The sequence below is a fragment of the Tursiops truncatus genome, chromosome 5 (genome assembly GCF_011762595.2).
Source record: "Tursiops truncatus isolate mTurTru1 chromosome 5, mTurTru1.mat.Y, whole genome shotgun sequence".
In the NCBI taxonomy this organism is placed as follows: domain Eukaryota; kingdom Metazoa; phylum Chordata; class Mammalia; order Artiodactyla; family Delphinidae; genus Tursiops; species Tursiops truncatus.
Genome location: NC_047038.1, coordinates 108,799,939 through 108,826,282, shown reverse-complemented (window position 1 = coordinate 108,826,282; position 26,344 = coordinate 108,799,939). Strand labels below are relative to the sequence as shown.

The window sequence follows — 26,344 nt, the reverse complement described above, 5'->3', positions numbered from 1 at the left end:
AACACCTTTGTGACTACTATCAAGAAACAGAGTATTGGGAATTCCCTGGCTGTCTAGTGGTTAGGACTTTGTGCTTTCACTGCCAGGGCCCGGGCTCAATCCCTGGTCAGGGAACTAAGATCCCACAAGCCACATGGCATGCTCCCCACCCAAAAAAAAAAGAAAGAAAGAGAGTATTGCCAGCATCCGAGAAGCTCTCCCTGTGTCCCTTCCTAGTTACAACCCTTCCCAAGTTACGGTAGCCCGACTCTTGCTTTTCTTTATATTTTTACCACTGATGAAGGCATCCCTAATCAGTATAGTTTTACTTTTGTCAGTTTTGAACTTAAAGAAATTAAATCCTACTGCATTCTATTCTTTTGTTAACTTTTGATCACCGTTATTTGTAAAATTCATCCAAGGTGTTGTGTATAGCTGGCTTGTTCATTTCCATTACTGCATAGTAGTAGTACATTATGTGAATATACCACAATCTGTGTGTCTGTTCTCTTGCTGATGGATATGTGGATTGGTTATCATCTTTGGCTACTGAGCCCATTCTATGAGTGTGTGTGTGTGTGTGTGTGTGTGTGTGTGTACACACTCTGGTGCCCATATACAGCAGTTTCTCCAGGGTATTTTCCTGGGGTGGAAACGTATATATTGTCAGCTTATCTATCACTAGATAATGCCCACCTGTTTTCCCTAAGTGATTGAACCAATTTAAAGTACATGGAAGTTCCAGCAATATATCAAAGTTCCTGTTGCTTTACCTCCTTAGCTGGGGTGATTAATCTTGACTGGTCAGTAAAAAAAAAAAAAAAAAAAAAAGAGGTAAGGAGAGAGGAGGAGGAAGGCTATTTCAAGCATGTAAGAAGGAATGAGAATAAGAGGGTGTGACGAGTTTGGAAGGAAAGGGCAAGTACACTGGTGCGACACTAACTTAGGAGCCTGTGGGAAAGTGGTGAGAGGTGAGATGGAAGTATGTGAATATGCTGGGGTGTTTGGTCTTTATTCTAAAGGCAGCCACGCCAGCAAAGGATATCAAATTTACATTTTTTTTAACATCTTTATTGGAGTATAATTGCTTTACAATGGTGTGTTAGTTTCTGCTTTATAACAAAGTGAATCAGTTATACATATACATATGTTCCCATATCTCTTCCCTCTTGCGTCTCCCCCCACCCCCCCGTCACACCCTCCCTATCCCACCCCTCTAGGTGGTCACAAAGCACCGAGCTGAACTCCCTGTGCTATGCGGCTGCTTCCCACTAGCTATCTATTTTATGTTTGGTAGTGTATATGTGTCCATGCCACTCTCTCACTTTGTCCCAGCTTACCCTTCCCCCTCCCCATATCCTCAAGTCCATTCTCTAGTAGATCTGTGTCTTTATTCCCATCTTACCCCTAGGTTCTTCATGACCTTTTTTTTTCTTAGATTCCATATATATGTGTTAGCATACGGTATTTGTTTTTCTTTTTCTGACTTACTTCACTCTGTATGACAGACTCTAGGTCCATCCACCTCACTACAAATATCTCAATTTCGTTTCCTTTTATGGCTGAGTAATATTCCATTGTATATATGTGCCACATCTTTATCCATTCATCCGATGATGGACACTTAGGTTGTTTCCATGTCCTGGCTATTGTAAATAGAACTGCAATGAACATTGTGGTACATGACTCTTTTTGAATTATGGTTTTCTCAGGGTATATGCCCAGTAGTGGGATTGCTGGGTCGTATGGTAGTTCTGTTTTTAGTTTTTTAAGGAACCTCCATACTGTTCTTCATAGTGGCTGTATCAACTTATATTCCCACCAACAGTGCAAGAGTGTTCCCTTTTCTTCACACCCTCTCCAGCATTTATTGTTTGTAGATTTTTTGATGATGGCCATTCTGACTGGTGTGAGGTGATACCTCATTGTAGTGCTGATTTGCATTTCTCTAATGATTAATGACGTTGAGCATTCTTTCATGTGTTTGTTGGCAATCTGTATATCTTCTTTGGAGAAATGTCTATTTAGGTCTTCTGCCCATTTTTGCATTGAGTTGTTTGTTTTTTTGTTATTGAGCTACATGAGCTGCTTGTAAATCTTGGAGATTAATCCTTTGTCATTTGCTTCATTTGCAAATATTTTCTCCCATTCAGAGGGTTGTCTTTTGGTCTTGTTTATGGATTCCTTTGCTGTGTAAAAGCTTTTAAGTTTCATTAGGTCCCATTTGTTTATTTTTGTTTTTATTTCCATTTGTCTAGGAGGTGGGTCAAAAAGGATCTTGCTGTGATTTATGTCATTGAGTGTTCTGCCTATGTTTTCCTCTAAGAGTTTGATAGTGTCTGGCCCTACATTTAGGTCTTTAATCCAATTTGAGTTTATTTTTGTGTATGGTGTTAGGGAGTGTTCTAGTTTCATACTTTCACATGTACCTGTCCAGTTTTCCCAGAACCGCTTATTGAAGAGGCTGTCTTTTCTCCACTGTATATTCTTGCCTCCTTTGTCAAAGATAAGGTGACCATATGTGCGTGGGTTTATCTCTGGGCTTTCTGTCCTGTTCCATTGATCTATATTTCCGTATTTGTGCCAGTACCATACTGTCTTGACAGCACTGTGGAGGATGAGGGGGCCTCATGAACTACTCTAATCTGGGGAGAAAAGAGAGGGAGCAGGGTTGAAGGGTTGGGTTCCAGAGATGCTTAGACCAAGTCAACAGTTTTGCTAAATCTGTTGAATATGGGGCAAAAAGAAGAGAGAAAGGAGTTTTGGTTTTTGCCTGGGTGACTGTGTAGGTGGTGATTTCGTTAAGTTGGGGAATTCCAGAAGAGAAGTGTTTGAGGTTGGGTGGCAGTCATGGGGAGTGAAGTTAGTTTTAGACTTGTGGTACACGAGACAGCTGTAGGTGATCTCGTAGAGATGCTCTTGAAGTGGTTTGAACTCAAGAAAGGACTGGGCTGGAGAAGTCTCAGAGTCCGGGTGGTGATTGAAGCCGTGGGATGTGGCTGCGCACAGAGAGTCTAAGGAGGATGAGGTGGATGCAGGGGAGAAGGGGATCCTGAAAATCAGACCGAGAAGTGGCTACCAAAGAAGTAAGAGGTAAGCCAAAAGAAATTAGATCCTGGAAGCTGAGGAGGAAAAGGCCCTGCAGGATGAGAATCGTGACTGGTGTCCAGTGCCCTCAGAAGACGCCGAGGGAAATTACAAGAAGTGCTTGGCATTTGGCAGTTAGGAGAGAAGTGGTTGGGATCAGGGTGTTTCAGCCCGGGGAGCAAAGGTGATGCTGCAGTGGCTTAAGAGCCGATTGTGGGCGAGGAAGTGGGAGAAACCAGATGAGGAGCTGGGCAGTGAATGGAAGCCAAAGCACATTAGGTGGAGGGGGGGCGAGGAACGAAGAGGGGTAAGATCTGTGTGTGCCACAGTGGGAGATACTCTATAAAGTCCTGTGTAGTTAAATGGAGGAGAGAAGGAGAATGTGCCTGAAACCTCGGCATGAGGAGCAGGAAGGACCCAAATGTTGCGAGAGACTTAACGTTGAATAGGAGGAGGGTACCCTTGTCACTGAAAAGGGAGAAGAGGCGGGGAAATTGGCACAGACTGAAATACATCTGTAGGGATGACGGTTTTCAGAGAACAAGGAATTGGGGAGTTCCTAGCTTTTAGTAGCCTCTTGCCTCTTAAATAGGAGGCCGTTCATTTGGTTGAGTAAGGATGAAAGTTAATGGTTAACAAGTACCCAGGTTGTATTACACAACTGTTGACAATTGGTTTGTCAACCTGCTAAATATGAAGTAATGCAGAGTGTCTCTGAACAGATGTCAGTGGTAGGAAGCCATAGGCATGCCGCTGGAGAGAGTCAAAGGAGGTGGAAAGACTTTCTATTCCGCACTGTGCTTGAAAACAGTAAAGGTGTATAACCACTTCCTGCTTCTGTCCATCCTCTTTCTATACAGAAAACAGATCCTCTTTTTTAAAAAAAAAAAGTTCATTGAAGTATAGTTGACTAGCAATATTAGTTTCAGGCATATAACATAGTGATTTGATATTTTTATAGATTGCACACCATACAAAGTTATTATAAAATATTGGCTATATTCCCTTTGTTGTACCTTACATTCCTGTGAATTATTTATTTTCTAACTAGTAGTTTGTAACTCTTAATCCTCTTCACCTATTTTGACCCTCTCCCGACTCCCCTCCCCTCTGGTAACAACTAGTTTGTTCTCTGTAACACAAATCTTCTTCTGTGTAGTATTTATGAGATTAAAAAATGATTTCCCACCAATGTCTTATGGTCAAAGAACTGCTTTTAGAGACACAGAGAGGGAGAATATGAATATGTCTGAGTGTGTGTGTATGTGTCTCAGTTCTCTTCAGCTAAAGACCACCCAGAACATACCTGGAGGTGAACAAGTTGAGTTTGCTACTCATTGCAGTAAGGAAGAATGGACATTATAGGATACCTCAGGGCAGCTCACTAAGAGCTGCGAGAGCTGTCGTAGAAATTGGGCTTTGGTTCCAGGAAAGCAGGGACTCATTCTGTATTGGGTGCTGTCAGAGGAAGGACAATTCTGTGATTGAATATCTCATTAAATCCTATTTACAGTGAGAGCAGACAAGATTTAGGAAAAAGCTATAGTTGGTAACGAAGTGGCAATCACTCATTGAGTGACCTTATTTTTGTGTCACTGTATCATAGTCCCAGAATGGCTTCATTTGATATAGATATTCTGTGAGATGATATCCCACAGAAGACCACAGGTCAGATCAGGTTATAGTAACATTGAGGTCTAGCTGTGAATGTTAGATCAATTCCGGACCTCAGGGACTGCTTTATTTTTCATATATCCATGTATGAGATATATATATATATATAGAGAGAGAGAGAGAGAGAGAGCAAGAGAGAGAGAGAGAGAGAGAGACATAACACATTTATATCTTTAAGTCTAATTTTAAAGTGAGGTGTTTATCCTTTCCTTGTTTTGGTGAGTGCAGTTTTAATATGTATTGGTAAGAGTTTTAAAAATTCTCTCCCAGTGTGGTATTTTATCCGTGAATCAAGGTTCATTACTTTAGGATATACTTTTTCAGCTATATCAGTAACATAGAATGCACTATCATTTGGAAAACTTGTTCTCTCTCTGGGGAATGAGTAGAAAACAGAAGGTTCTTACATGGATCCAGGTGGGAAGTGGGTGGTGATGAGGGGAGAGGGGAGGGGCATTTTAAGAAATATTCAGAAGGTAGAGTGGACAGAACTTGATGTCAGAATGCAGTGTGTAGGGAAGTCAGAAGGGTGAGGGATGATGCCTAGGTTTCTAGCTGAGGAGTTTGAGTAGGAAGTGATGTTCCTCAACAGGATGGATGGAATGGAGAAGTGACAGGTTGGCGGGGGGGTAACAAATCTTAAACAAGAATCCCTACAGTAGCATGACTCTGGTTGGGGGAAGACTGATTGCTTCTAATCAGTCTTGTAGGTGCCTAGTGTCTAACAAAGAATAAGAATTTATTGTTTAACAGCAAGAGCTATAACTGCCTAAGGAACCAAAATCTTAAATGCTTTTGTCTGCATATTCTCTCCCTGTAGGCAAATCTATATATTAAAAATGAGGCCATTAAACTGCATGTGTGAAAAAATAATGAATTCTTTTTGAGTTAGAAGACACCTTGGAGAAAATTTTAGAGTGTAATCCTTTTATCTTGCATGCCAGAAAGTTGAGACTAAAAAGAAGTGGGTGACTTCTGAGTTTCTTGAGAGAAAAAGTGTGATTTTTCAACATAAAGTTTTGGAACTTAAAATTAATGAACATTGAATCAGTTAACCAATTGACAAATACTATAGTTTTTATGTTTTACTTAGTAAAAATTAAGCAGAAGGCTACATGAATAATGAATACATCATTTTAACTACTAAATATCCTTCCTCATTTAAGTAGACGATGAAAAGGTTGTCTATTTAAACTATTTTAAATTCATATTCTTCCATTAAGGAAAAAATGCTTTCGGTATGTTTCTTTGAGCTGTCAAAACTCTTCCTTCATTTTTGCTATGCTTCGTTAATTGAGTAAATAATCATATAACTGAATTTGTGAATTTAGTCAGCTATGTGAATTTTGTAGTAACTTTTCTTTGATTAGGGCTGAAATCTATAATCGGAAAGAAGAGGAAGACAGTTTTATTTCTTTATGAGAATGTATTATTTTGTGATATAGTTATTTCTTCCAGAATGAGACATTAAAAATTAAATTAGTTAATGGACTTCTGGAAGTAGAGAGTGCCTTAGAATTCACCTGATTCAACAACTTCCCTTTACAGATACTGATGTTGGGAAGGAAAGTGCAGGGACTTCCCTGGTGGTCCAGTGGTGAGGACACTGCACTTTCACTGTCGAGGGCGCGGGTTCTATCCCTGGTTGGGAAACTAAGATCCCTTACGCTGCGCTATCCAGGGTGACATTTGACCAGAATAAAACCCAGATCTCTAGTTTCTTCATCCAGTGCATTTCACTCTAATGTATGCTGTTCTCTCAAAACCAACTTAGATGCTGTTGAAAAGAAAGGGGTGTGGGTAGAATGCCAAACCTGTTGAGGATTCACTTAATGGGTTTCTAGCATTTTTGCTTCATACAAAACGCTCCTGTGGTGGGGATAACCACGTTGATAAAACTGATTTTTGCTTTTTAGGTGAGAGTTACGTGTGTGCGTCGAATGAACCGTTTCGTAAAGTTGATTACACCAAAAACATTAATCCAAACTGGTCTGTGAACATCAAGGGTGGGACCACCCGAGCCGTGGCTGCCCCCTCCTCAGTGAAGAGTGAAGTGAAAGAAAGTAAAGATTTCATCAAACCCAAATTAGTGACTGTGATTCGAAGTGGAGTGAAGCCTAGAAAAGCAGTGCGGATCCTTCTGAATAAGAAGACTGCTCATTCCTTCGAACAGGTCTTAACAGATATCACCGAAGCCATTAAACTGGACTCAGGAGTGGTGAAGAGGCTCTGCACGCTGGACGGGAAGCAGGTAGGATGTTTCCAGCCCCACACTCTCTGTCTTACTTTTAAACTCTCCCCGTACCACGGTGGTTACATAGTTAATATGAATTTCATAGTTCCCTAGAAGTTATTCTAGCAGTCCTACTTGTGAGAGGCCTGTGTGTGTTGGCCTTTATCATGAAAAATGTAAGTGGGTTACCTGCCTCTTTACCCAAATATCTCAAAAGTAAATGTAGAGAAATCTATCATATACTTCTTATGGCTATTGGAAGGGAAATGTAAACTTCTTTTTTTTTTAATTGAAGTATAGTTGCTTTACAATGTTCTGTTAATTACTGCTGTGCAACAGAGTGATTCAGTTATACATATATATACTTTTTAAAATATTCTTTTCCATTATGGTTTATCATAGGATATTGAATATAGTTCTCTGTGCTATATAGTAGGACCTTGTTGTTTATCCATTCTATGTATAAAAGCTTACATCTGCTAACCCCATACTCACACTCCATCCCTCCCCCAGCCTTCTCCCCCTTGGCAGCCACAGTCTGTTCTCTATGTCCATGATTCTGTTTCTGTTTCAGAGATAGGCTCATTGTGTCATATTTTAGATTTCACATATAAGTGATATCATGATATTTGTCTTTCTCTCTCTGACTTCACTTAGTATGATAATCTCTAGTTGCATCCATGTTGGTGCAAATGGCATTATTTCGTTCTTTTTTATGGCTGAGTAGTATTCCACTGTATATATATACCACGTCTTCTTTATCCATTCATCTGTCAGTGGACATTTAGGTTGTTTCCATGACTTGGCTATTATGAATAGTGCTGCTATGAACATAGAGGTGCATGTATCTTTTTGAATTACAGTTTTGTCCAGGTATATGCCCGGCAGTGGGATTGCTGGATCATACGGTAATTCTGCTTTTAGTTTTCTGAGGAAGCTTCATATTGTTTTCCACAGTGGTTGCACCAGAAGGGAAATGTAAACTTCTGAGGAAAGAGTGTATGTTGAAGAGGCTTCCTACATTAAGTGGGATATTCTCTAGTTAAGAATAAGAACATCTGTTGACCAGTAGAGTCTATGGGTTTCGGTAAATCACAGAAGTAAAAATAAAAGATATTTAATGCTTTCAGAAAAGCCTTTCCTCCCTACTTATGTATAATATAGAAAATGCATTTCAAAGAATGTTCTTTTATAGGAATGTCCATTTGAGTTTCATAGGAAACAATAGAGGTAATTAAGCAGCATTTCTGAAAAATGTACACAAATTACACAGGAAGATGCAAGCCAAATTATGGTAACAATATACCAGGGAATCTAATAGGCTAAAAAAAATTGAGCAAATTGCAGGAATGCATGAATAGCAGTTATACAAGTATTGAGTTTCATAACAATCAGATTATCATTCCTAAAAAGAAACATGAGGCTTCTAAAATGTATTTTTTCCTAATTTCAATAAAGTTAAGTTGTTTAGATTTACATTGTATTAAACTATAGTTTCCAGCATTCAATTTGTTTCTTCATTCCATTTTGTTTCTTCCCTCTAACATAATTTATTTTGAAGTGTTTGGCTTGTGTAGTGCTGAGAATGAATAATATAAAACACTGGAATGGTGTCTTCTGGAAAAACACAATTAATTTCTAATTTTCTAAGACCAGATCTAGTTACTGGGTTGTTTTCATAAACATAAACAACATTTTAAAAAATACGTTCTGAAAATTCCAGTAGATTATAGTGAGTTTACAATGGCTTTTCTAATTAATTAAGAGTTAGAAGGCATAACGTTTCATAGCAGCCTGCCCCAAGAGAGGTTCACAGTGTGAATGGAAATAGACACTTTACAAACTGAGTTAATAGCACATCACAACACAAAACATCTTAAGATTCACCCTGCAAATAAGTGAAAAAAAAATTAGACCACAAGACATAAAGGAGATTTGGTAAATCAAATAGCTGATTTTTGGTGGACACAGTGAAGACAGGAAATGGGGAAGACAAATATTTAAGATACCTAATGAAAGGAAAAATGAAAATCAAAGCTGAAGCAAATTAGAATACATAAATGGCATATAAATCGGAAATTCAATAAAGATTTAAAAACTGAAACAGATTTGGAAATCTACAAATAAATGTTGTTCAGGGAAAATGTAAGTAAAATAAAGAAGTTGAACAGCTAATTGAAATAGAAATCACTGAAATTTTAATAGGTATTCAAAAAAATTGTCTTTTAAAAGGCTCCAGACTAGAAATATTCGTATGTAAACTTGTTAACTGAAGCACAAGCAATCGAAATCACCAACATATTAAAGAATAATGCTGTTATGAGTAGACTTATGACAGAAATTAAAGGATGGCTTACTATTAAGAAACCCGTTTATACATGAGATCTAGAGGAAAAAGCATGAGAGTATACACAGTCCCCCCAAAATGTCGCAAAGGCGTTTGACAAAATACAAAATCTATATTCAGTTAAAGATTTAGTAATAAAAATGGGAGGTGAATTCTCTAATACAATAAAAAAAGAAAAATTCCTATCTGAAACAAAAAGTCCATGTATTGGTAAACAAATGAGTTACAGGAAGCATTTCTATGACAGTCAGGTACAAGATAAGGATGCGTGATAGCACCTAGTACTCAACATTCTTCTATACATTCTTCCTGATTTTTATTTATAGTTTAATTGCAATTTCCATAAGAATGTAAATGAGATTGTTTTGGAGTGAGGGGAGCGATACCTGACAAAGTGATTTTAAAAGTTAATCTGGAAAAATAAGCAGGAAAATTTTGGAAATAATGATTAATGGGCTCTCATGCTACCAAATATTAAATCAGCATCCTCATAACCATACCAAAAAGAAATTCCAGGTGTTTTAAAAATATAGGTGTCAAAATGAGACACAAGAATGAAAGGAAAATATGTCAATAGTTATGTTGAAATGGGAAAGGATTTTCTAAGTAGTAAAGAAGTGGAAAAATCAGAGGGAAACGTTGATTGGTTGGACATAAAAATTAAACATTTCTAGATGTCCATACACCCCAGTGTTCATTACAGCACTGTTTACAATAGCCAGGTCATGGAAGCAACCTAAATGTCCATCGACAGACAAATGGATAAAGAAGATGTGGTACATATATACAATGGAATATTACTCAGCCATAAAAAGGAACAAAATTGGGTCATTTGTAGAGACGTGGATGGACTTAGAGACTGTCATACAGAGTGAAGTAAGTCAGAAAGAGAGAAACAAATATCATGTATTAACGCATATATGTGGAATCCAGAAAAATGGTACAGATGAACTGGTTTGCAAGGCAGAAATAGAGACACAGATGTAGAGAGCAAAGGTATGGACACCAAGGAGGGAAAGTGGGGGCAGGGGTGGTGGTGGCATGAATTGGGAGATTGGGATTGATATATATGCACTAATAGGTGTAAAATAGGTAACTAATAAGAACCTACTGTATAAAAATAAAATAAAATTCAAAAAAGAAAAATATTTTTAAAAAGACTTAAAGAAAATTTCTAGATGTCAAGCAAGGGTTATATGCGTTTATGTAGAGTCATACTAGTTTAATATGAAAAAAAAAAACCACTACAGTGGAAAAGTGGATAAAGGGCCAAACAGACAATTTGAGAAGATAGGATTATAAATCGCAAGCATAAAAAAAGTTCAGTCTCGCTAATAAAAAATGTGAATTAAGGTAATGAGATATTCATATTTGCAATGAGATATTCATATTTAAAATTGACAGGTTTTTTTTAAAACAGAAAATGTCTGTTATTTTTTAATGTGCAGTGAATAGGCATTCTCAGTGATGGAAGTGCAAATCTCACAATCTTTATCGAAAGCAATTTATTATGTACAACTCAAAAATATTTTTTCTATTTGAACTAGTAAATAAACTTCTAGGAATTTATCCTAAATAATCGAAGATGCAAACATAATTATGCACAAAAATTTTCATCCCAGCACTAAGAGCAAAAGATTGGAAACAATTTAAAATCTCTAAAGTAAAAAACAGTTAAATGATTTGACCATAGAATTTATATGTAGTGGGCATTGAAAATTGTGTTGGGGGAATATTTAAAGACATGGGAAAATGTTAAGCAAGAAAAAAACTCTGTAGTATGTTTTCAATCTATGTTAAGAAAGAAGAGTGAGGAAGAAAATGTTTTTAATGAATTCAGAAGGAAAAAAGATTATAGTTGCCGTCAGAAATCCAGAATTTGCTGTTCTGATTTCCACTGCTTCTTTCTCATGTCTGCTTAGAAGCAGAAACTCAAGCACTGAGAAAGAAAACAAGACTGATTTCAATTAGACTGAAGAAATCAAAACATTGAGTTAATCGTTGAAATTTTGGCATGTGGCTATAAAATGTTGGTATCGCTTTTGTCACTTTTTATGTCTTATAAAAGTTAAAATATTATTTCCCACATGCAAAGAAAAGAGATATTTTAAAACTTAGAAATAAAATGTTTATTTGGAAAAATTAGAGATTTCATTTTGATAGACACAGCTTTGGATGTTATATTTTCAGATTGCCAGGTATCCTTAAAAGCTATAGTTTTCTAGGCACTGATTCAACATTTGTACTATAAGGGGACTTATATTTAAACTTCAAGTCTGTCTTTTGGTTGGTTTATGTTGTAAGTTTAAAGAGAGATGAAATCTTGCTTTGAAATAGCCTAAGAGATTTTTCTTGTTCTTAAGATTAATGCAAACCTTTAAATGGACAGTGTTCATCTTGAATTTTTTCCATAAAATGATTTTTAAAAAATTATCTGCTTTCTGAAAAATTCTCAAGAACAGCTTTGCTTAGGTGAAGAGAAAGGAGCTAAGATGTGTTCATGAGTTGTCCCGGTACAAAATTTTAGACTGTCTGCCTTGACTTTAATGTTCTTTTTTCTGGTTACTTCCTACTCAGATTTGTTGTTTTCATTTTAATTAGTCTGATCTGTGACACAGGATAGAGATTGAACGATTCATAGGCAATTCATCATGAACAGTCAATGAGCCCATTCTGATACTTGTGCTAGAGTTTCAAGGGGCCCTGCTTATCTTTTCTCACTGTTGTGGCCTCTTCCGTTGCGGAGCACAGGCTCTGGACGCGCAGGGTCAGCGGCCATGGCTCACGGGCCCACCCGCTCCGCGGCATGTGGGATCTTCCCGGACTGGGGCACGAACCCGTGTCCCCTGCATCGGCAGGTGGACTCTCAACTACTGCGCCGTCAGGGAAGCCCCCCTGCTTATCCTTTATGGGCTTGAAAACTTTCTTGATTGAAGAAGCAATGGGGTGTCACGTGCCAGTTAGCATTCATGTTGTGAAAACGATGTCCCTGAAATCTTTGCGTCCCTCAAAATGGATGATCACATCTTCCTAGTAGTATTGTCTCCATTTACAAGGTCTGACTTGGTTAGTACAACTAATTGATGTATTTTATGTCTCTATGAAATCACTTCAAATAAAATCACGTTTTAGGATTTTATCCATGTTAACTCTTGGGTTTTCTTTACTGTCAAGACATGGTTCTCAGCTGGGCACACTTTTACCCCTAGGGAACACTTGGTAATGTCTGGAGTCATTCTTTGTCTGCAGTCTTGACTGGAGGTGGGGATTCTACTGGCATCTAGTGGGTAGAGGCCAGGGAAACTGCTCACCATCCTGCAGTGCACAGGACAGCCACAGCATAATTCTCTGGGTCCAAAAATGTCAGTAATGCTGAGATTCAGAAATCTTGGTGTAAAGTAAGTGAAATGATTCAAAGGGAAATGATGCTTATTAAAATAGTAACTTTGTTATCAATTAGGCCACATGATATAAGTTCTGTTTATCTCAGACCTTAGAGACGTTCTCACTTTCTGTCCACTTTTTATGTAATTGAGGCAGGTGTGTTAGAATGTCATGGTTTGTACTCTTTCTTGTCCGGGATTTCAAACTATTTGTCTTCGTTGTGTGAGGCTGACATACAGTTGGGTAGTATAGCTTCACAGGGGATTAAATAAAGATGTCCCAAATCATTTCACCTGTATTTAAAGAGAAGCCTAAGAAATCAGGATTTAGTCTCGTGAAGTTTTAAGTATTTAATACTTAACAGTGATAGCGTGATTATCAATTTTTAAAAAATATACAACCTAGGTATTTATAGATGGGATGACTAGAAAAAAGCATTCGTAAATAGAAGTCATCACTATTCCCTTAAGTAGTTTTCTTTGAACTCGCAATTAATTTAGATTAAATGCTTGACTTTTGTTTTTCTTCTTAAAAACAAAATGTTCTTGAACTTTTAAGTTAAATTGTATAGAAAAACAAGGTTTACTTTTTTAATTTTTTGAAAAACAGAGTGACTTTCTCAGAATAAACTGCAGCAGGGTGGTAGTTCTTTAAAAAATATATATATTTATTCTGTTAAGGAACTGAAAGGTCCAACTATAGCTTTAGTCCACATGTGTAAAAAATTCTAGCTTTTAGCTTTCCCAGAAACAGCAGAGTTTTAACATAAAAGAAACATACTTAGTGGAATTTTGGAACAAGTTGATTCTTGTCATGGGCAGAGACAAAACAGACTCAAAAATTGCTAGCAGTTGATGCTTTGGGGGTAAAATACTTCCAGACTTTGGGACCGCTGCCAGCCTCGGGATGCCCACGTGCTGTGGGTCCTTCTTGGGGAACATGGCAACCCCTTGGAGTGCATTCATCATATCAGCCGTATTAGAGTTTATGAAGGTTCCCATCCTCACTTTTTTTAAAGTTTTTTTCACGGGTACTATACTATTAATAATATTTATTTTGTATCTTTTATTTTTCCAGCATCACATTTTCCAGTGAAGATTCATTTCTTTGTAATGACCCAACCGTACTTACTTAAAACAATCTCTTCTCAAATTGCTGCAGAAAAATCATATGGTTGAATTTTTCCTTGATGTAGATGAGAAGAGTTCGGTTTTAATTCTCACTTTGCTGCCAGTGCATGCACATCCTTTTGTAGATAATAAAAATCCAGACAACAGTGTTTTGTCCTCTTAGATAAATTCACACCTCTGAAGTGTGGGTAGCTGATCTATCTCAAGTAATGGAAGATTTATCCCAATCAGGAATTAACAGACTGTGAGTAACTAGTGGGATTTTTCAGTACAGCTGGAGTCCAGGTATAGAAAGGTATTTTCATTTGTTCTTCGATTCCTCATCTAAGCAGATATATCTCTGCCCTTAAAAAGGGGGGCGGGAGAAGCTTAATCTTTGTTTTTTATTTAACGAACCTTTTTTTCAAAGAGTGATCTGAAAAGTGGGAAGAAAGAAGAAAACATTTAGATATCCCTCTTCAAGTAAAGTTTGTGTTTTGCCATTTTGATATCCATGGTGTAGGCAATTTCCCCTGACCTTAAATAATACCTTCCCCTTTTTAATGGGAAACTGAAGGAAAACACTAAAATCCTGTTAGCAATGATGGCAGTTGAAAATTAGGAGAAGAGATGCTTAAGAAAAACAATTTTAGCTCTCAGTGAATTATGCAAGGTAAAGTATAGGTGAGATAAAAATGACGTTATTGCGAACTATTTTGTTTCCTTATTCTTTTGATGTCTAAGTTGGAGTAATGCATAGAACATAAAGATTGTATGGAATTAGTTTCATTTTGTTATAAATGAATTTCCACTGATTATAATAATTATTAAAATATATATTTTGTCACGTATTGTGCAGTGCTTAGAATAATAGCTTAATTAGCTAATAGATAATAGCTAATCGCTTACCGTGTCAGGCATTATGTTGTGCTTTACATTAGTCTTCTTCACTAATCTTCATAGCAGCCTTGAGAGTTAGTGCATTTTCCACTTAGCAGTGGGCAAGTTGAAGTAAAGAGAAATGAATCATGCAGCTGGTGGCGGAGCTGGGGTTCATATCCAGAGAGTGTGATCCTAGATCCCGCACTTTCCACAGCTACGGTATAAGCCACCTGTGGTCAGGCTTTGGGAAAGGCTTCAGTGATAATGAGGGACAGGACAAATAACTAATAAGAAAAACAGGTTATGTCTTAAATCTTTCTTAAGTTTTAGAGTGATTCAGTTTTACCTGGGGTTTCTCTAAAATCTGTGTAATAATAGGTCATGCGGTAAAATTATACTTGGAGTAGGATCTGAAAAATGAAATAATAGGTTAAGGAGTGATTATATGCTTGACAAAAAGATGACTCAGGGTTATTTTATAGATTAAAAAAAGTATATGACATTGCAGAAAGTTTAGAAAATATAGGAAAAGCTAAATGCACAATCCTTCCATTTTAGCCCTTTGTTTTCGTAATTGAGTATTCCTATCAATATTTTCATATACACATGTTTTTGTCTCTCTTTTAAGAGAAAACTACCCAGGTAAAATCAGTATATTTATATTGGAAAAATGCAAAAAATTCAGGGAAATGCAAAAAATGAAAGTTATTTTCACATCTGCCCTGCTTCCCCAACCTCACTCTACTTCTTAAAAGGAACCACCTAATAAGTTTTGTTAATGCAATTTAAATACATATATACACTTTTTTTTTTTTTTTTTTTTTTTGGCGGTACGCGGGCCTCTCACTGTTGTGGCCTCTCCCGTTGCAGAGCACAGGCTCCAGACGCGCAGGCCCAGCGGCCATGGCTCACGGGCCTAGCCACTCCGCGGCATGTGGGATCCTCCTGGACCAGGGCACGAACCCGTGTCCCCTGCATCGGCAGGCGGACTCTCAACCACTGCGCCACCAGGGAAGCCCCACATAGTTTTTACATAACGTGGTTTTTATGTGTAATCGTGTATCCTGCTTTTTTCACTTGTTAATCATACTCTTCCGTGTTATATAATCTGCACATTTCATACTTAAATGAGTGAATAATGGTCAATTGGCTAGATAGACTGTAATTTCTCTAACGTATTGGTGGACATTTGGCTTGTTTCCAGCTTTTCATACTTTTATCCTCTGATCATCTTGCTATATGTAGATTTTAACATCGTTGGATCAGTTCCTTTCTTTAGGATGGATTCCTAGAGGCAGATTACTAGAAGAAACTTACGGATTTGGGGGTTTCAGAGGTACAATCAAAGCTGTAGACACAAAGTTGTCCTAGATGGCAATGCATGTGCCCCAGTATTTCTGAAGCGAGGAGAGGCTTAGGAGTGGATTAGACATGACAGCCGGGTATAAAATGGTCATAATTTGATTTTTTGCATGGAAAAATGTACATTCTGCACAATTCCTGTTGTGTAAATTGAAGCCTACGTGCATTCCTCTTACCACCTTTGCTACTTTCTGTTCTAGAGAGTAGTATAAGGAGAAAAGGCAGTTGACCTGTGTATCAGTTTTATATTCAAGGCAAGTGACGACCAACTAGTCTTGAAAATATTAAGCTTAGTAGGGAGAAACCTTTTTTTTTTTTAAGCAAATAGCCCCCATTATGGTACTACATCACCTTAATCTTGAACTGAAGGACCCATCATTTCATTCAGTTTTGTTTTTTTTTTTTTTTTTAATAACCTTTGCCTAGATGCCAAAAATCCCCCGAGTATATTTCTGGTATTTAGTGAAGTCAGGTAACTTTTTGCTTTGTGGTATTTTGACTCAGAATTGAGTCAAGGATATTACTTGCAGTAGTCACTTTGTACACTTCATTGCTTTTGGTCATAGCTAACTTTTGGATTTGTTTTGTTGTTTTTGTATGCTATCATGAGTGTCTACTGATCACAATTTCTACCAATATGTGTAATATATAGTATTACTTTACAAGTTTTACTAGATTTTATGAAAGGGTCATTTATTCATCATGCCTTACGGTAAAAACAAGGACAGGTGCAAAGTCAGCATGGTGTTTTAGAAGGTATAATTGAGAGAGGAAATTGTTTAGTCCAGCTTGCTAATTTAATAGGTGAGAAATCTTTCGGGGCTCATAATAGCTTTTGAGAACCTGATGAAATCTGTGGCTCTTCTCTTCCAAGTCAAGCCTGACTCAAAATTTTGTGTATGATCAGCTTGTTTGCAGTTTAAGAAACTCTTCTTTGGCCTGTTTTACTCTCTTCCCTTTAGTAGGGGGAAGTGTTTTATTTTCAGCCTTAAAGTCACTGATGTTTCTAGAGAGCAAAAGTTAAGCTTGACCGTGGTCATCCACGTTCTTAGGCGCTGCCTCATAGAAGAGGAATTAATTGAATCTAAACTAAAAATGGCTTCATGGAGAAAAATCGTGCTAGAGTCTGTATATGCGTTTTCAGTAACCCTGTGCAGTCTTCTAGATTTAGAAATTAACCTCTTGCATTTTTCTTAAGTAAGAAAGAGCACCACATTTCAAAGCTAGTAAGACTAGCTTTCATGAATATTCTGTGTGTGTGTATTTTTAGAACATTTTAATTGTACTCGAATGAGCTGCCAGACTCCCAGCAAAGTGTTGGAAAGCTTGCAGTCATTAGAGGTTCGCCTCCACAGAAGTTTAATTCTCTGGGCCTGAGGAGTGTTAGAAATGAAGCAACACTTACCCAGAAGGAGCAGTCTGGTTTTCCTTATGCATTTCGGGCTTGTTTAAGACTTGAAACAGTAAAGTTTTATTTTAAATTTTCTTTTTTTGTTTTATAATGGTTTATGGTAAACTTCTCTAAATGTGAGCGTAAAGACATTTGATTATATTTTTAAATATTGCTCTTTGTTTGCCCACATGATAAGTCATTAAATGCCATTTTAAGTATGAGTTGTGGAAGATATTTAAATATCTGTGTATTGGTACTTATTAAAACTGACATTAGTTAACATGGTTCTGTTTCTGAAGGATTAAGTCTATTAAACACCTAGTCTTTGGTATCATTTATGCTATGTGTTTTTAGTGGTAAAATATTATGCTACACATGCCATTGTGAAAATGCAAATTAAAAAGACAGTCTTTCTTTTCATAAAATGCAAAAGTTGTGTAAATGGAAACTTGTAAAAGCCCAGTTAGGTGGCTTAATGCACATTTTAAATGTCTTTCACTTAATACAGTAGTCCAGACTTTCACATGTAGATAAAAGGTTTAACTTGTCTAGAAGTTTTAAAAGTGATTTTTGCTTCCAGAGCATTCCTACCTAGGCAGCACTAGTCAATCAATGTCTTAATCACTTCTTGAATTTCTAGGAGTTAAGGGAGTTGAGGTCAGTGTGATTTGTGCCCTAAGGAGCTGATTATATGCATTGGAGTCAGAAACTACAAACTGAAGTTTGATTTAAATATATTTATTTCCTATGACGCACAATTGCATTTTAATATTGAGTGAGGCAAGGCTCATACTTTGGCAGTGAGGGATATCATTAAAGATTTTTAGTAATGGGAAAGAAAAGACACCAACATTTAATGCCAGCTCTTGTGGCAGACTGTTTACACGTGTTGTTGTTTAAGTCTCGGGAGCACCCTGAGATGGTATATGGTGATGTCTCTATGCAAGGAATGTTACAGATCACGTTTACAGAACTTCGGCCCTTTGGTTTCAGTTAGACATGTTGACGTGACAGTGCACTTACCCTACAAGGTTGCCTTTGCTCCAGACATCTTTGATATACTTTCAGAGCTAGTTTTCAAAATCCAAAGGAATATTTATCTCACCACTTTCTAATTATTCCTGATTGTTTTCCAAAATCTATTATGTAGCATGGTTATTTTCTTTAGTCTTTAAACTTGTCTCAGAATGTCTTGCTAGACTTTTCCCAAAACTTACATTCACCCTCAAATGGTGAACAGTTTATTAATTTCGTTCTATGGATCATAATTCCTTACTATCATTTATTTTGTGGGTCAGGTTGTCCTAGGTTTTTCCAAGTTGGATCCTATGCCTTTTTGAGATATTAAGCATACATGGAGAGTAAGGACCATAGAGAACCTTGTCAGGTTCATAATTAGACCTCGTGGTGAAGAAAAGTGTAACAGTAATTCTGTATCCCAGAGGCAGCTCCAGACCCACTGTTCTCGGGTGTCTTCTCTCCATGTGTGTCTCAGACACGTAATTTCTATTCATTGCACATGACTCCTAGTTTCTCTGCAACTCTGTCTTTGTCTGTCTTAGTATGTTTGCCATTAAACCCCTAGAAACTGGGGGCCTAGAGTAAGTCTGATTGAGTTGACTGGTTATTATCCAGTGTAAGAACATCATTGTAGACCATTAGCCTCCCTGTTCTTGACCTAGAGATGGCTGCTTTTCAGGAAATGCTCACGATTTGTTGTGAACAGAACTGCTGTGGTTTGAGTCGTATGACCCTGCAGCCTATGTGCAGTGAACTTGGCTCTTAAGGGACTTGTGAGTATGCAGGGCATCTAGGGGATTCATTGACTTTCTGATTCAGTGGTTCTTGGCTGGGAGTAATTTTGCCCCAGAGGGGACATTTGGAAATTTCTGCAGACATTTTTGGATGTTTTAACTGGAGAGGGGTGGGGGAGAGCGTGCTTCTGGCATGTAATGTGTACAGGCCAGAGATGCTGCTGTATGTCTCACAGTACACGGGACAGGCCTTCACAACAAAGAATTATCTGGTCCAGAACATCAGTAGTGCTGAGTCTGAGAAACCATGGCCTAATTTAATGGATGTAAAGAGGAAAGAGATGGCGTATTGAGGCCAATGCAAGTGGTTTTGGAATGGCCAGTGTAAGGGATGTAAGTAGATATGTATGGTTGAGTGTAGGTTTTGAAATTAAAAAGTTAGGCAAGGGACTTCCCTGGTGGCACAGTGATTAAGGATCCGCCTGCCAATGCAGAGGACACGGGTTCGATCCCTGGTCTGGGAAGATACCACATGCCACGGAGCAGCTAAGCTTGTGCGCCACAGCTACTGAGCCCATGCGCTGCAAGTACTGAAGCCTGCACACCGCAACAAACAGTAGCCCCCGCTCACCGCAACTAGAGAAAGCCCGCGCACAGCAACGAAGACCCAACGCAGCCAAAAATAGATTAATTAATTAATTTAAAAAGTTAGGCAAGGGAAGGTTATGCACAGGATACACTGCATTTCCAGGGATGTGAACCTCATCCATTAGGCTGTGGGTTGCCATTGAAGAATGGTAAGAGGATCAGGCTTGCATTTTAGAATGTTTACTCTGGAGAGTGTAAAATGAGTTCACAAAGATGATCAGTCCTAAAGGATTGAATGTCCCAGAAGCTGTCTCAGATAACATTATTTCATAGTTGTGATATGTTTTACAGTTTCCTAAATGCTTATGGGAGTTGGGTCTTAAACTCTATTCCATATAGGAAGCAGATATTCCTAAAGAAATTTACATAGTTTCGGAGGATAAAGATTTGATTTTAGCAGGAAATGAGAAAGAGAATGGGTCAGAGTTATGGAGTCTCTTAAGTCAACGGACAGAAAGTGCCATTTGGTTGGAGATTATACAAAGTCCTCATAGTGACTGGAAAGAAGTAGTATTTTATTTTCAATATTAGTGTTTTAAAAAGAGCATTAATTTTCCTTGTGCTTTTTTTAAAAAAATAAATTTATTTATTTATTTTTGGCTGCATTGGGTCTTCGTTGCTGCACGCGGGCTTTCTCTAGTTATGGTGAGCGGGGGCTACTCTTCGTTGTGGTGCACGGGCTTCTCATTGCAGTGACTTCTCTTGTTGTGGAGCACGGGCTCTAGGCTCATGGGCTTCAGTAGTTGTGGCACGTGGCCTCAGTAGTTGTGGCTCGCGGGCTCTGGAGCGCAGGCTCAGTAGCTGTGGCACACGGGCTTAGTTGCTCCACGGCATGTGGGATCTTCCCAGACCAGGGCTCGAACCTGCATCCCCTGCATTGGCAAACGGATTCTCAACCACTGCGCCACCAGGGAAGCCCTTCCTTGTGCTTTTTATATTGTCACTTTGAGATGTTTGTGGCAGGATGGATATTGGGATTGTTAATTGGAAGTAATGCTGGAGTGTAGGTAAACACTGCCTTTCCTTATGTGCTGCTGGACTTGTGGATGCTTTCTCTCCTCCTTTCACATCATACACCTAACAAGATCAGGTGATCTGTGACTGTGAGGCAAATTTATATTTGGGAGAACCTGTTACTGCAGTATGGAATGTACTGCAATATTTTGTCCCCAATAACACATTTATGAATGACTTAAAAGATAGTCACGGGCTTCCCTGGTGGCATAGTGGTTGAGAGTCTGCCTGCCGATGCAGGGGACATGGGTTCGTGCCCCAGTCCGGGAAGATCCCACATGCCGCAGAGCGGCTGGGCCCGTGAGCCATGGCCGCTGAGCCTGCGTGTCCGGAGCCTGTTGCTCCGCAACAGGAGAGGCCGCAACAGTGAGAGGCCCGCGTGCCCCAAAAAAAAAAAAAAAAAAAAAAAAAAAAAAATAGTCACTATGACAACTAGGAAACTTGAATACAAAAGTGCTTCTTGGTAGCAAAAGAAAAGGCACTTTTCCTTAAAATTATTAGCATGGCATAAAAGTACATGGTTCATTCTTCATGAGCAAGGTCATGATATATCTACTGGAATACTTCAAAACTTTTGATAGCTTTAAAAAGTGTAAACACTCTTATGCTTTGGCTAATAAGATGTGTCCTCAGAAGTATATTGATAAAAGTCAGTTACTGAAGAACTATCACTGCTTTATTTTAAAAATCAGAAGTGTTTCTTCCTAAAATCAAAATTTTCTTCTTTACTCATGGAAGTAGAAATTGCTTTGAAGAAGAGTCTAATCTCCATTAAATGATTTGGCTTTTTCATGCTGATCTATTTAGGCTAGTTCGATGACATGCAATTTTGTACCGTTTGTACTGTACGGTGATTCCTGGTTAATGGCCTACTCAAAGGATGTTTAGAACAATTTAGGCAACGATGTGGAGAAATGAGAGAGCAGGATTAAGTCAACGGACTTTTTGCCTGGAAGATTTTTTTTTTTTTTACAAATATATAGACAGATATATAGATATCTATAAATTTTATATACATTTTAAAATCTGTGTAAAATTTCCTCGTTTAGCAAACATCCAGTCTACCAGTCGACTTAATGAATCTGCAATACTGAGGCTCAGATGGACTGAATATGTATTCAGGGCGAGCTTCTGAATGCTCAGCTCATTCAGATGAGGTGAGGTCTGTGTTCTTGAGGTGCTTCTACACTATTTGGTGAGGAAATATAAAACACATGACATGGGCTTCCCTGGTGGCACAGTGGTTGAGAGTCCGCCTGCCGATGCAGGGGATACGGGTTCATGCCCCAGTCCGGGAAGATCCCATGTGCCGCGGAGCGGCTGGGCCCGTGAGCCATGGCCGCTGAGCCTGCGCCTCTGGAGCCTGTGCAACGGGAGAGGCCACAACAGTGAGAGGCCCGCGTACCGCAAACACACACACACACACACACACACACACACACACACACACACACACACACGACATAATTAGGGACTTCCCTGGTGGTCCAGTGGTTAGGACTCTGCGCTTCCACCGCAGGGGGCATGGGTCATGGGTTCGATCCCTGGTCGGGGAACTAGGATCCCACATGCTCGTGGTGGGGCCCAAAAACAAAAAGAAAAAAAGGCCTAATAGATATTGCTGTGCAGCTAAAGAACAGAAATGTGAACTGGAGGAGCTGGGAAGAGCTCCTGGAGAAATAGAACGTGAATTGGATTACAGTTGGGGAGGGTGATTTAGAAAGACTGTTCCCACCTACCACACACCCCGACACACACACACACACACACACACACACACACACACACACACAGAGCAGCAGTAAGGGAAAAGCAAGTGTGAAAAACAATGGCAGTACTGAGGGGAATGAGAATAATGTCCGGTCATAGTAGGAAATGAGTTTGGAGAAATTGGAGGGAGGAGTGGACTTTAGTTCAAAGAAAGGGCAGTGCAGAGAGGGACTGTCAGCTTTTGATGAAACAATGATATAATAAAGCTCTGCACTAGGTCAGTCTGCCACTGGACTGATTTTAGAATAGAAGGAGGAGGACTGCACAGCCCATCAGGAGACCCTCTCAGCACTCAGGGTTTGGTCCAAAGTAGCATGGCAAAAGTGGGACGGCAGCAAGCGATGTGAAGCAGAGAATCCAGACTGAGTAGATTTGAAAAGAGCTGGCCCAGTGTCCTTTATACAATTGCCAAGCTGCAGAGCTGGCTACAGGCTCTACCACAGAAACCCTTCAAAGTCCTTGTTTCCTAAGGGGCCACTAAAGGTTGAACAAGCAGAAATATCACAGACCCAAAGTATGGCTTCTGCAGTAAGTTAATCATTTTATTTTGGGGGCATGGCAGCTTGTTATTATGTTTGAGGTAGAAGAAAGCCAAGTACATTTTCATCCAGGAGTAAATTAAACTATTTTATTTTTTAAAATACCCACTTCATTTTATGTTAGCCTAATGAGGTAGAAATAACGTTTTTGTTGAATTCCATACCACAGCTTGCTTCTATGGGAGTTTTTTTTTGAAGTAGATGTTCTTTGTGTGAAGAAAACAAACTATTGTTTTTACCTAAGTAAAATTTAAACCTAGTTTATGTAGCAAATATCCTTATTTTGCTCTTAGCCTAAAAACATGAAAAAGAGCTACTTTGTGACTGGAGCAAACTTTGCATAATATGTGTAAGAACCCATGAGATTGTCCTGTGAGAAAACAGCCGAGGTCCCCTTTTAATGTTTATCTGAGTCTCTTATCTGAGCCTACGACCATCTTAGGTTACCAGAGGGACTGGGTCCTGTAGTCACTATTCCTTGTTAAAAACCTTTGTACTAGAAGTAGAAATGCTGTAAGAATCCTAGGGAGACATCGCAGGCACTGGTCACCAGCTTGTTGCATCTTTTTTTTTCCCAAATATAATTTTTTTTGGAATTTATTTTTTAACCCTTTTAAAAAAAATTGAAGTATAGTTCATTTACCATGTAGTGTTAGTTTCAGGTGCACAGCAAAGTTATTCAGATATATATATATATATATATATATGTATGTATTCTTTTTCAGATTCTTTTCCATTATAGGTTATTACAAAATATTGAATAGTTCCCTGCACTATATATACACCGTAGGACCTTGTTGTTTATTTTATATGTAGTATTGTGTGTCTGTTAATCCCAAATTCCTAATTTATCTCCCTCTATCCCCACTTTCCCCTTTGGTAACCATAAATTTCTTCTCTATGTCTGTGAATCTATTTCTGTTTTGTAAATAAGTTCACTTGTATCATGTTTTTAAATTCCACATATAAGTAATATCTTACGATATTTGTTTTTCTCTGTCTGACTTACTTAATATGATCTGTAGATCCATCCATGTTCCTGCAAATTTCATTCTTTTTTATGGCTGAGTAGTATTCCATTGCATATATATACCACAGCCTCTTTTTCCATCCGTCAGTGGATATTTAGGTTGCTTCTGTGTCTTGGCTGTTGTAAATAGTGCTGCAATAAACGTTGGGGTGCATATATCTTTTTGATTTAGAGTTTTCATCTTTTCCGGCTCTATGCCCAGGAGTGGGATTGGTAGATCATATGGTAACTCTATTTTTAGTTTTTAAAGGAATCTCCATACTGTTTTCCATAGTGGCTACACCAATTTACATTTCCACCAACAGTGTAGCAGGGCTCCTTTTTCTATATACGCTGTCCAGCATTTATTATTTGTAGACTTTTTAATGATGGCCGTTCTGAATTACCTCATCATAGTTTTGATTTACAGTTCTCTAACAATAGTGATATTGAGAATCTTTTCATATGCCTGTTGGCTATCTGCATGTCTTCTTTTGAGAAATGTCTACTTAGGTCTTCTGCCCATTTTTTGATTGGCTTGGTTTTTTTTTTTTTTTTCATATTAAGCTGTATGAGCTATTTGTATATTTTGGAAATTAAGCCTTTGTCATTTGCATTGTTTGCAAACATTTTCTCCCATTGTGTAGGTTGTCTTTTAATTTTGTTTATGGTTTCCTTTGCTGTGCAAAAGCTTAATTAGGTCTCATTTGTTTATTTTTATTTCCATTACTCTAGGAGGTGGCTCAAAAAAAAATAGTGGTGATTTATGTCAAAGAGTGTTCTGCCTATGTTTTCCTCAAGGAATTTTATAGTATTTGGTCTTAAATTTAGGTCTTTAATCCATTTTGAGTTTATTTTTGTATATGGTATTAGAAAATGTTGTAACTTCATTTTTATACATGTAGCTGTGTAGTTTTCCCAGCACCATTTATTGAAGAGATTGTCTTTTCTCAATTGTATATTCTTACCTCCTTTGTTGTTAATTAATTGACCATGAGTGCATGGGTTTATTTATGGGCTTTCTATGCTGTTCAATTGATCTAGGTGTCTGTTTTTGTACCAGTATCATACTGTTTTGATTACTGTAGCTTTGTAGTTTAGTCTGAAGTCAAGGAGCCTGATTCCTCCAGCTCTGTTCTTTCTCAAGATTGATTTGGCTGTTCATGGACTTTTGTGTTTCCATACAAACTTAAAAACTTTTTGTTCTACGTGCTTGTTTTAATTTGCTTATCTCTTAATTTCAAATGCATTTTAGATACCCTGCATTTGTACTCTCCTCCCCTCATGATTACTGGTTTTGATATTATATTTTACATCTAATTGTTTTGTGTATCCTTTAACTGCTTCTTGTGGATGCAGATGAATTTACTACTTTTGTCTTTTAACCTCCCTCCAAGCTTTGTGTGTGGATGATTTCCTACCTTTGTTGTATGTTTGCCTTTACCAGTGAACTTTTCCATTTTGTAATTTTCTTGTTTCTAGTTGTGGCCTTTTCTTTTCCACCTAGAGAAGTTCCTTTAGCGTTTGTTGTAAAGTTGGTTTGATGGTGCTGAATTCTTTTAGCTTTTGCTTGTTTGTAAAGGTTTTGATTTCTCCATCAAATCTGGACTTGGATGACTGTTTCCCTTCCCAGGTTAGGGAAGTTTTCAGCTATTATCTCTTCAAATATTTTGTCAGGCCCTTTCTCTATCTCTTCTCCTTCTGGGACCCCTATAATGCAAATATTAGCATGCTTGATATTATCCCAGAGGGCTCTTAAACTGCCCTCATTTCTTTTCATTCTTGTTTCTCTTCGACAGCAATGGTTTCCACTACTCTGTCTTCCACCTCACGGATCTGTTCTTCTGCCTCATGTAGTTTACTATTGATTCCTTCTAGTGTATTTTTCATTTCACTTATTGTATTCTTCAATTCTCTTTGGCTGTTCTTTATATTTTCTAATTCTTTGTTTAAAACTTCTAATTTCTTGCTCTGTGCTTTCATTCTCCTCCCAAGTTCTCTGATCATCTTTATGATCACTACTCTGAACTTTCTCAGGTAGATTGCCTATCTCCATGTCATTTAGCTCTTCTTCCGGGGCTTTATTTTGTTCCTTCATCTGAAGCATATTCCTCTGTTGCCTCCTTGTGTCTGACTTGCTATTTGTATTTTTATGTATGT

At 38.1% G+C, this 26,344-nt stretch overlaps 1 protein-coding gene across 13 annotated transcripts in view; it reads left to right on the top strand.

Moving 5' to 3' along the window:
• DCLK2 (doublecortin like kinase 2) overlaps positions 1-26,344 on the top strand; it is a 163,496-nt gene that overhangs the window by 13,079 nt on the left and 124,073 nt on the right. For all 13 annotated transcript variants that reach the window (XR_012332142.1, XR_004526736.2, XR_004526735.2 and 10 more), the window contains exon 2: positions 6,657-6,991. Coding sequence is in view for 7 of the 13 variants with exons in the window: in XM_033857311.2 (XP_033713202.1) it covers positions 6,657-6,991 (335 nt within the window). In the remaining 6 variants the exon portion in view is untranslated. The remainder of the gene's footprint in view (positions 1-6,656; positions 6,992-26,344) is intronic.